Below are 12,006 nucleotides of genomic sequence, written 5' to 3' on the forward strand. Positions count from 1 at the left end.
GCAGCAAAGAGCTGAGACTCCATAATCCTTGTCAAAAAGACTGTACATATGGCACATCTGGTTCCAATGTAGGATTAGGAATGCACCCTTCCATATTACAAAAAGAGCATATTTTAGAGGAACTTTAATGTAGCTGTCACAGTGTGCCTGTGACAGGATGACAATTAAGCTAAGTCAATTAGCAAGCGATATATGCATGCAGATACTACCCAATATATTAGGCAATAAATTTGTATTTTCAAACATTCAGCAACAGCTCTATCAGGATGACAGTAAAAAGCCTCATGGGAACACAGCTTTTAAACATACTTAAACCTATTTACATTATTATAATGTACTAAAACTGCAGACTAATTTTTAGCTAATGGCTTGCTAATTGCTGAGCTATCATGAGTAAAAGGACGCCTTAAGAAGAGAAATACTGTCTCTCCAGCTGAGCATACCACATAGAAACGAAAACTGAAGTTTTGCGAATACAAAAGTATCTCTGACAAAGTTGGGTTTTTTTTCCTTCTTGTCAGAAAACAAACTGTATTTGTGGAAGAAAACACGTTTCACAAAGCTAAAGTCAGAGTTTTTTGCCTTTAACTCTTGCATTTTAAACCCATATTTAGTTTGGTGAGTTGAGCTTCTTTGTAGAAAATGTGTATTTGAAAGGTAGAACATATCTAAAAAGCTTGACTTACTAAAATGGGGATAATGAAAAGAATTAAAAGCACATGGGTTCACTCTTTGTGTCTGTATTACACATCTATGTACCACTGTTGATGAGACCTTCATTCTTTGCACACATTGTCTCCAAGTAAAGCACAATAAAAACCACTTCAACCAAACACACCTGCAAGTTGCACATGAAGTGATTACACTCATCAAACAAACACTTGCATCAATACCTTGTCGTCGTCGTCCCGTCCTGTCCCGTCCGTCCCCCCCCCCCCCCCTTACTTCTTCCAAACAACTTATCGTCCCCTATACTGGTGGAATCTAATAAGTCATCATTATCTTTTCCCATACGCATCCTCTACACACTTTAACACCCAATACAATTAAGTATTCTCCAATTGCGAGATAGTTTTTCCTGAGACATGGAAAGTCCAGGTTTCTGACAATAAAACTGGCGGCTAACAAAGCAAAGAGCCTGCAGGAGGTTTGGTGGCCAGGCTCTGCTTGTGCTTTCAGAGCCACATTCCTTGCTGGGAAGCACAGATTCCAATCTCCCCATCTCTCAGGTTACTTTTCCACTGATGAAGCTTTCAGGGCTTGATGCAAAGCTCTCAGAAGTCAATGGAAGTCTTTCAGTAAACATCAATAAGCTCTGGATCATACTCTGAAACACTATGAGGACCATATCTATGAACTGTTAAGTCTGTTTACCTCCCATCATGCCTTCTTGTTTAAAGAGACAACATTAAGAAGAAGGGAAGGAAAAAAAAAAAAAAGGCAACTTAAACATTTCCTTCAGCTCAACTTTACACGAAAAGACCAGAAGCAAGAGGAAGGGTGGCCAGTGTGCTAACTGCCAGGATAAGCAACATGTGCAATGACTCTTACGGAGAAAGCCTGCCCCCCATTATTAGCAAAGAGCAAATAAATAACAATACAGTCTTCGGGCACTTCTCCTTTCCAGAATTCCTCTGCCAAAATGTCACAGCCGAACTTGTACACCAATCAGGGTGCACAAGGTTGCACACACTGGCAGGGTGCTGGGCTTTGCCCAGAGATTCTCTGTTCCTGTTTGTGAAGGGGTTTGTTTTAATCGAAGTGCGGATAGGTTCTCTTACTCCTCTGGCTTTTGTGCCAGTTTCAAGTTTGCTCCGCACCTCCTAACTTCATCAAAGGACTGAAGGAAGCCACCCACGGTGCAGCCCTCTGGAGCAGCACTGGGGCAGAGCAAACCCTGCCTTTGCACAACCGACCCTTGGGAGGTAGAGAGGGATGTAGAAAGAGGTTTTGGTTTTCCCCGTTTCAAAAAGGAGGGACGGGGGGTGGGAGCAGCAAGGAAGCTGACATACCCTGGAGCTGGCGAGCCTGCACACAGCCCGGTGCTGGCAGCCTTGCTGGAGTCCCGAGCTGCTGCCTCCGCTGCTGCTGCTGCCCCCGGAGTATTTCTGCTTCACCATCCAGTCCTCCAGCCCTCTGCGAGCCAGAGAAGCGTTCACAGCAAAACTATCACCTAGGAAAGAGGAGACAATGCCGCCGCTGAGCCGCCCGCAGAGTCCGCCCGGCCCCCGCGGCCACCGGCATCCCCCGGAGACGGGCAGGATCGCCCAAATCGCGGCGGAAAGTTGAGGGGAGAGGGCAGGGGGCCGGGGGCAGGCACCCAGAGCAGGGGAACGCGTTCAAAGTTACTAGCAGCAAGCAGCCATCCCTACCTTCTGGACTTTCTCGGGGTTTACAAACGGCAGCTAGGCAGATCCGGAGGAAAGTGTGTGGGGGAAATAATAAAGGAAGATCATTAGACACCAGTATAAAATCACAGCAACAAACCGAGTAAAATCCGAATGAGGGGAAGGGGCTAAGGAAGTAGCAAGTGAAAGGAACTAACCATGTTTCGAGTGAAGTTTCCCCATCTCTCTGCATTGATCTGCAATTACGATTCATTTGACTGTCTTCAGTAGGGTCAGGTTGGCTTCTTGTTATTTTTGTAGATCTATAAAATCCCAGCGTGTTTAGAAATCCATGTGCTCCGCTTTCCCTGCTCAGGCATGCAGGAGATCAGAGCTGGGCTCCTCTCCTGCAGCAAGGTCCGGCGTCCCCCGCTCCGCTCCAGTCTTCCTTCTCTCTCCTCTCTTTCCCAAAGACAGAGGCGGTTACAAAAGACCTTACTTCACCCACCGGGGAACATGATTGACACCTCATTGAGATTAGACCACTTGCAGGCAGCCTCCGCCTTCCCATTGGGCCGCGGCGGCAGATGAAAGGGGCGAGGGAGCCTTTTGGAGGCTAAAAAAAAAAAAAAAAAAAAAAAAATGAGAGAAAGAGAAAAGAAAAAGGAGCAGCCGGAGCGCGTTTCACTTCCAGCCAGGCACGGGCAGCGGGGCCGCCCGCTCTGCTCCCCCAGCAGCTCCGCGGGGTGCACACAATGAGTCCCCGCAGCCCCGCTCCGCTAGCCGTCCTGACCCTGTCCGGGGCAGCGCCGCCCTCCGCGGACTCCCTGGAACCCCCGCGGGCAGCTGGCACTGCGCGGTGCAAAGCGGTTCCCCCGCCCGGCGCAGGCTCTAGCTCGCAGGCGCCGCTCGCCCGGCGGGGTGCGGGAGGGAGCCGGGCTCCCGCGCTGCTCGCGAGCTGGTCCCCATCACCCCCGGCACTGGGACACGGTGCCGGGGTGCTCCTGACCCGCTCGAGTCATCTGGATCGCGAAGGAAAACAGCATGTCCGGTAAAGCAGTTGTACGGTTGACTTAGTCCGCAAACTGTGTTTTACGGGCATCCCTGTGCGCAGAAGGGATCCTACCGAGTCCCTGTTAATGGCAAAAGGGAGTTCTCGGGGCCAGATCCAGAACCCTTTCTCTGTGACGCACAGTGCTGGCAGCAGCGGGACAAAATCTCTATCAGCACTGTCATAATAAGTGGCCTGGTTTCGGATGGGATAAAGTTAATTTTCTTGCTTGGATTTAAACGACGACGACAATGATGATGATGATGATCAGTCATCATCAATGATAATAATAATAATAACAATGATGATAATAATAATAATATCTTGAAATAACCTCCCTTTCTCCTCCAGTCTATGGGTGATATATTTTTTCCATATAGAATAAACTAAATGGAAACTTGGTGTTTCATAAAGACAATTCTCACAGTCATTAAACATTTTCTTTCTTCCTCTGGCTGGCCATTATGTTTCTGTTTATGAAAATCACATCTCCCCTGAGATCCTTGTAGTTCAACTAGGAGAGATAAAAGGCAGTGCATAGTAGAGTCAGAACAAGAAAAAACGAAGGCTTCTGAGAATTTTGCTGAAGAAAGTACTAGTCAAACTATACAGGGATTGACCCAGATGAGCCTGGTCCAAAAACTTCAAGGCCACATCTGTGCTTTCAAATCCATATGTTTCAAGCGCGGGAGGAAGGAGTTAGACTTGGGAGCGCATCTGAAAGAAAGATTCAAAGCATATGTAGTAACACTTCTGCAGGGAATTGGGACGGGGAGAGGAGGGTGAGGCTTGGAGCTTAGTTTTAGAAGGAATTCCAAAGCACATGGCTGTGGTGAAGGGCGGGTACGGAGCGGCTGCGCAGCACAGCCAGTCGAAAGACGTTAAATGAACCATTTAGAGCCAAATTGGTCTTTGGATGACTGCAAAGTCGTTTCTCACATTATTTCAACTATTTATCTGTCTAGCAAAGAAAACACTTGCGTTGTGAAATGCAGCCATTTCAACAGCATCAATTGTTTGTCAAAGAGCTAATCACATGAGTCTTTTGTGAATCTCTTTTTAAGTGTATTTTAATAATGTATTTGGCCCATTTTTATGTTGCGTATTTAAAGTGGCATATTTGTTCCTTTGAAGACTGCCTCTTGTTTTAGGGAGAAAGAAGGGAAAAAAGAGATGAAGCAGACTCCTTGGGGCATGAGCCTCACCTAGGCTGTGAAAACTTGTAAAAACTCTCTTATGCATATGAACAAATTTGAAATTGTAATACCTATTTTATTTTCTCCTCAGCTTACCATTTTTTAACTTCTTTGGCAAATGCTTTATTTGGGATATCACTTATCCTCACTGTTTATGAGACAGAGCACCATAGATGAAGTGCCCCCAAATGGTATGGATTTATTAACTGATTTTGTGAAGTGGTGCCCCCACCATTCAGCTCTTGGGAACAGAATGAGGTCTTAGGAATGCCATGAGTTCAGCAGCTCTCAACCAGTGACTGGGAGAAGAAGCCCTCACTTTCACAACAGATTACAGAGGTCCACTTGTGTCCCCATTACAGAGATGAAGGGACTTGCATTTGTAACACAGTCCCTGTTGTGCAGCTCTGCTTGCCCTTATGCAACATTTGTTAGAGTTTAAATCAAGCCCTTTTTAATTACAGCCAGTGACGTACCCTGCAAACCAAGATTTGCACAGGAGAGGTGAACTGACTAAAGAAGCCCAAATGTCAGTGACTGACTGCATACGATGGGATTCAGAGTTGCAATGCTTGGGCTTAGGAGTTACCCAAATACAGGCTGGCTACATTATGGTGAGTAGGAATCACAATGGCAGCTATTTCTTTCTCTGGGAGAGAGTTTTAGCTACTAATAAAGGGCCAAATCTTGAGATTCTTAGCATGGTTTTCAGTTGATTTCAGGAGGATTTCAGGAGGATTTCAGGATGGCAACTGCTCAGGGACCTCAGGATGCGACTCAGCAGAATGATATGATCCCCAAAACTACAGGGACCTCGGGGGACACACAGCCTTTTTTTTCTCCTTCCACGGAGCCAGAAGTGTGTTAAGTAGTGACATCTAGTAAAATATCAGGGTAAAATACACCATTCATAAAACTGTACTAATGGTTAAAGGGTCTCTAATTCAACCCAGTGACCCCAGTGAAAGCCATGACGTACAGTATTATTCATTGCCCTTTCATTAGTGCTGACTACACTGTACATTTTCAGAGGATGAAAAAGCCTTTTGAACCTTGATATACTATAAACTAGTTGATGATAGGAAATAAATGTATCCTAGCCAAGGAACAAGTGAATAAGACCACTCTGGGAATTAATTTTCAATATTCAATAGCATAGTAAAATTAATGACAATACCTGGCAATAGCAAGAGTTATATCATTAGATTATCAATTAGATTGAGAAGAACCCTGTGTGTACTGAAGGTTGTTCTGATGTCCAGACAGAGTTGAGTACTCCTATGCAGTCATATAAGCCAAACCAAGTCATGTTTGATTCTGTGTTTGCATATTAGCTGTAGAACAGCAGGCAAAAATACATACTAGCCTAGTGTATGATGAAGTAAGAGAGCATTGAAAAGGTGCAATTCAACATGTACCTAAAGACAACCAAACACAGTAAAAAGATGTGTGAAAGCACGCATGCTAAAACCAGTTCTTTAGATGCCAGTGTAGAAACACCACACTACACTACACACTAATGGTAGACCTGCCTTTAGACTGTAGATGTAGTCAGAGATCACATAAGACACAGACCTACAAATGTAGCCTGTTATGGCAAGCTCATAAATAGCTGATGGGATTCATCTCCCCATTACGCACACTCAAAAGTCTGTACAGATGGAGAAACCCAGCCCTGCACAGCACACCGGGCATGTGGCAGAACTACTAGTGCCCTAAGGCAGGGAGGGACTTTGCTTGGTGCCCAGGACAAGGCATCAGTGGTACACCCCTTCTACCAGGCTGCTGTGTCCTGTGTGTAGGAGCAAAGGGAGGAATAGGCATGATGGACGAAAGAATCACACTGATTTCCCTGTGTGGGTAACGGGTAAGTGGCAGGAAACCGCTTTCTCATTTTTCAGCTTTATCTCTTTTGTTTTCTTCCCCTCTTCTGCCATGTTCCCATCCAGCTGAAGGTTAGAAAAGTCTGGGATTGGCCTCACAAGGTCTCATATGGGTGTTGTTCTTGTCCACCTGGAAGTGGCATACAGGTCATGCTAGACCACCGCCAGCAGAAGTGGGGGTTGAACTGTGTTTTTTTAAAGTGAAAAAAAAAACAAAAACCCCATGTAATTCTCAAAAAACAGTGCACACAGGGGCAGTGAAATGCAAACTGTGCTGCTTCTCCTCTGCAGCAAACAATCTATGTCTACATTTTACAAAAGTATTTTAAGAAAAGGCTGCTCAATTGTGAAAGGAAACACATATAATTGCATGTTTTCAAAGATGCTCTAGTGCTCTCAGCACCATTGTCAGAGACAATCTGAAATATATCTAAGCTCTTAAGTTTTCCAGGATCCTGCTGAAAGACGATGTAGAACCACATCCCTCTCAAAATCTCAGAGGGTCACAAACCACATTCAGCCTCCATTTCAGCTGCTTTCTAATCAATCCCATTTTACTCCTTCAATAAGGAATTGCCCACAGCAATGATACCTCTTTAACAATTGCTTCAATTACTACCCTGCATTCGGGGTCACAGTCCTGCTCTTACAGGTATAACCGATCCTTTTAATAACATTTAAATTTTGGTTTGGTGACCATATGAGTGCTTTGGTCTTTCACTCCCAACACACACAGGTGGGATGCCTGTCATAAGACACTTTCAGCTCTTGGGTCTTTGTCTTTGGTACCTATGGTCTTGGCAGATTTTTCACCACTTTTGCCTCAGGCATATTTGCAGTCTGGCATGTCAGCACCCACTAGCTTTAGCAACTTTGCAGCCTTGGCCTATTGCCTCAAGGCTTTGGCATGAGTTTGCACTGTGGCATCCTTTCAACTCCAAACCTACTCACTTTGCAGGTTTTCTTTGTTGCTTTTATTGTTTTGTTTTTTTTTTGGGGGGGGGATGTCAGCAACTGCCCTGACCCTAGAGGGGAAGAAAGACTGATCAGCAAGTTCAAACAGTGCCTATGCAGCAGAAAGATGTCTATCACAAATGAGCACATTCACTACATCACTTGCCCTGCTGTGTAAGCATGCCAGCTATTGCACATGCTCAGGTACCATGAGAAATTTTTTCCAGGCCTTCTTCAAGATTACCCCTATGCTTCTTAAGCCTGTGATGATCTGCTGGAGAAACCTTGGCAAACTTCGTAGTCCTGGACTGTTAAAACTCTATATTTCCATACTCTAGTGGACGTAGTTTCCATCATTAAAGTATTTTCTCTTTCACCTCTCTTCAAAACCAAGAAATCTCATCACAAAGAGACAGCTGTTGGGTTTAAGAGTTGGTTGTTTAGGGTGACAAGTGCTGATTCAGCAGATTCCCTGCTTTCCACCATGACCGCCAGGAGACAGCTAGATGTCCTCCATGCCACCTCCATTAAAATACTCCTGTTTAGGTTGTATCACATTTCACAGGGAAATTAATCTAAAAAGTCTTATAATGGAAGAATCCACACTAATGAGAATGTAGGCTCAGGACAGGTTAATCTTTGTTCTCACTATCTATTACCCTGAAAGTCCACATCAGCAACTGCCGTCAGTGAAGGCCTGAGTTCTGCTTGGAATCTGACTGCAGATCCACCAGAAAGAATTAAAATATCAGACAGAATTACCAGGACCTCATAGCAGCCTTCCAGTATCTGAAGGGGGGCTATAGGGATGCTGGGGATGGACTCTTCATTAGGAACTGTAGTGATAGGACAAGGGGTAACCGGTTAAAACCTAAACAGCGGAGGTTTAGATTGGATATAAGGAAATTCTTTACTGTAAGGGTGGTGAGGCACTGGAATGGGTTGCCCAGGGAGGTTGTGAATGTTCCATCCCTGGCGGTGTTCAAGACCAGGTTGGACAGAGCCTTGGGTGATATGGTTTAGTGTGAGGTGTCCCTGCCCATGCCAGGGGGGTTGGAACTAGATGATCTTAAGGTCCTTTCCAACCCTAACTGTTCTATGATTCTATGATTTTTCCTATCAAAGTTTCCCCAAGGAAAACACAGTTCCTATCCAAATAAAATGACCCTGCAGTTTATTTACAAATCTGAAACACTGGGGATGTCCTTCGTAAAAAAAGGCAAGCAATCTTTGAGACATTTTAAAGTGGGATTTTTCTGTGGGTTTTTTCCAGTGAATATTTTGCTGAGAAGAAATTTGCTAACAACTAGAACAATATGCAGAGAAAGAGGAAAAATAACTTTTGCCAATATTGTGTACAGTATGCTAGACATAAAAAGGAAAGAAGCAAACTAAAAAGTAGTGCATTACTTCAATAATCAGAACCTTTCCTTTAGCATCTAAGAAATGACAAGTAAGAAAGTTTTAATATATGAGAGGATTTTTATTTGCATTTCTTAACAATAAGGGTGGTTGATACTCCACCTGGTGTCTTTTTTCACATCATCTTTTATGGGCTTCTCTCAGTGACAAGTACCTTTGTACAAAGGTTTCCTTCCCCCTTCCCCCCCTTCTCTGGTTCTAAGTCTCTAGCAGGCTTCAGCATACAAACACAATGGGAGTATTGAAAGGAAGACAGTGGGACACCTCCTTTGATCTTGTGTTCTAATAACTAGTGTACGTTTATGTCCAAAAACAATGTTCCAAGGCTGTGAGGACTGCTGCTGCTGAAAAGAATACTCATCACAAGGGTGGCAGAATAGTAAACTGTATTCAGAAGAGTAAAGTACTGGCCAGTAATGTAAACAGCTGACTGTAAACTCAGATAAATGTTTTGATGACTGAAGAGAGTCCCACTCCTGACAGCTGACAACGTGAGCAACACAGGTCTGCCCAAAGCATGGCACTGAGGGTCACCATTCAATCACACAATTCCTTATTACTTTTCATATCCATTCTAGAGGCTACTCATTGCTCGTGGACAAGAGAAATGTGTCTTGCATTAGAGCAAATAGCTGCTGCCAGGTAAGGCAGCTGAGCTCCTCTCTGCTGCTGCTTGCTCAGCGTTGTGGAGGTTTTTTAAGGTACAAGAAGCTGGATTTTTGTTTTCATTTTTTATTTTGTAACTTGCTTTTATTTCTAAGAAAAGGGTCTGGGAAAAATGATCGGCATGTGAACAGAATGAGACCAGTCAGACCTTGCCCTTGGAGCAAGCTGCTGGTGTAAAGTCACTTCTGACAAAGTAGCAACCCACAGTGAGGAGTGGAGGAAGGAGATAGAAAGACAGCTTGAAATAGTTGTCCTGTTATTTACAGCTATGGCCTGGTGAAGTCTTATACACTTAGTTATATTGTCACATGTTGACAAAGCTTGGAAAGATAATGTAAGAATCAGGATCTGCACCTGTTTTGTATTTAGTTTCCATCTTTGGAACCAGCATATTTGAAACTAGAGTCTGATGGACATCCAGGCCTGATGTTCGCTATGATAGCCTTTGCAAAACTCTCATGAAGCATGAAAGGCTTGAATTCAATGTGTGTTGGTTCAGTACAGCATTTGTATGTTAGTTTTGCATGGTTTTTTTTAAATAAGCATAAAGTTTGTTGAAGCTCTGGTGCTGTGCTTACAAGTAAGTGTAAGAAGTGTTTAACTTAAGAGATATCCAAAAAGGGTGAAAAACGTTAGTAAAGCTATCTTTTAAGCTCTATGTGAATTATAACAATTTCAAAATGTTTTGGAAAACTCACTTGTACCAATATCATACTGTGAAAGAAAATTTCACTCTAAAAAAATACACCTGGCCCACCACGTCACTGTACAAGTCTGGCACCAGTAACTTGCCACAAGTATTTGTCATTCTAAAATAAACTTGGCTGTAAAAAATGCCGCCTTCTGAACAGTAAGATATGGCAAAATAAACCTTTAGGTTTATTTTTAAGTTGCTTTCACGTGGAATCCTTTACTTCTGCTGATTTTCCCTACAGATACTCTGTGCACACTAAGGAACGGTGTTGATGTAAAGCTTGTGATGCAGCAACTGATAGAGGTGAGGATCCATTCTCCATTTTAGGCTGTGTGTTTCTGCTCCAGTGGACACAGAGTAGACCCTGGCTGCCTGTAGCCAAGAGACAGTCTTGGTGATGAATAACACAAAACTTAAACAGAAAAAAGCCAAACCGTTAACTATAGGTTCTCTGTAACTTCATCCAAGGGGCACACAAAGCATGGGCCTGGCACAGTGCTCAGTTTGTGCAGCCTACAAAAGTTGAACTAGCAATAGACTTGTTTCAGGCACGGACCTAAGGAGGTGGAGGCATGCAGCAGAAGGAGAAAAATCCTTAGCATTGCCTAGCACCACAGACACCCCCCATGTGATGGACATAGACTGAGCCCTGTGGGCAACAAATTCCTTTCAAGAACAGAAATCATTAGAACAGTTCAACTACATTGGTGCAACCCGCACAGCACAAATGGCTTGATTTAAATGGCCTTTGTTCTTTACCTGTATTCTCTAAATATTGCTGTGAAAAGCAGCTTTATTTTCAAAACTCACTTAGGTTTTTCTTACAAGATGCATCCAATGAAACCAGAAGACTGACTCACAGAGAGGCACTATCTTAAATGAGCTTCGAATCAAAGTTGTGTTTGCTCCTACAAGGAAACTCCTGGAGTCCTGACAGATCTACAGATAAAAGATGACCAAATAAACTCTTTGGACACTTAATTTATACTTCTCTGTTTTGTTGGTTTTTTTTTACCATTAACTGTCAGTGTTACAAGAGCTTGCATCTACCCAGCACATTGCACATTGATCTTGTGTGCTGTATATGTGGCCTTTTCACCATATCTCTGCAACATTGTTTTATGGCGTTAATGACATAATTATTGCATTCAGATAGGCGGCACTAGTTTGAATGAAGTGAAGATAACCCATGGAGATCCACTTTGCTGCTCTGTTCCACACTCTGTGTCCTTTTGCGTCGCGTATTTTCAAATACATGACAGAAGCTACAGGAAATCTGGGATTTGCATAAACCTAACAATCCCCCAATTCTTCTCCTGGCATTCAGTAATTTTGTTGTGGTGGTTTTGAACAAGTGCCAAACCATGTCTAACCAAGGCAGCACTTCAGCCAGCATCCTGTAAAGACAGGGTACATCATAGCAGGCTTTTCCTTTTGCCTCTGTTCTGTCAGCAGAAGGTCAGACAAGCAAAACATCTCTGGCACATTAATCACACACCCTGTGCTTCCTCTCAGCATTACTTACTGCTCTCACCGGTGGGACTTCCCTGTCATGTCTTAAGGGTCTCTTTCCCTATAGGACTCCTTCAGTATTTTGAGGCAGTTATAGTATTGTGGGCTAGATCACTGAATCTAATACTGTCTTCATGCAATAATAACCCAGTCTCTTATGTATTCAACCACATTTAGATTTTAAAAAATACAAATTCCTGAAAACGTGCAAGGTAGACTTCATCTCTCTCTACAGTCAATGGAGAGAAATAGGAGGCCCTTATGAGCTATTTTATAAATCTATATAAAGTTGAGATGAAAC

The 12,006-nt window shown here is 43.6% G+C and overlaps 1 protein-coding gene across 1 annotated transcript in view; it reads right to left on the bottom strand.

Moving 5' to 3' along the window:
* Positions 1-2,912, bottom strand: part of NKD1 (NKD inhibitor of WNT signaling pathway 1) — a 110,608-nt gene extending 107,696 nt beyond the window's left edge. The window contains exons 1-3 of the mRNA XM_061469068.1: positions 2,546-2,912; positions 2,373-2,405; positions 2,013-2,173 (exon numbers count right to left, since the gene is read on the bottom strand). Coding sequence (XP_061325052.1) covers positions 2,013-2,173; positions 2,373-2,405; positions 2,546-2,570 — 219 coding nt within the window. The 5' untranslated portion in view covers positions 2,571-2,912. The remainder of the gene's footprint in view (positions 1-2,012; positions 2,174-2,372; positions 2,406-2,545) is intronic.
* Positions 2,913-12,006: the final 9,094 nt, after the last annotated feature.

The sequence above is a fragment of the Pezoporus flaviventris genome, unplaced genomic scaffold (genome assembly GCF_033815535.1).
Source record: "Pezoporus flaviventris isolate CSIRO_AGI_PZ_B2104156 unplaced genomic scaffold, CSIRO_AGI_Pfla_v1 ptg000054l, whole genome shotgun sequence".
Lineage (NCBI taxonomy): Eukaryota > Metazoa > Chordata > Aves > Psittaciformes > Psittacidae > Pezoporus > Pezoporus flaviventris.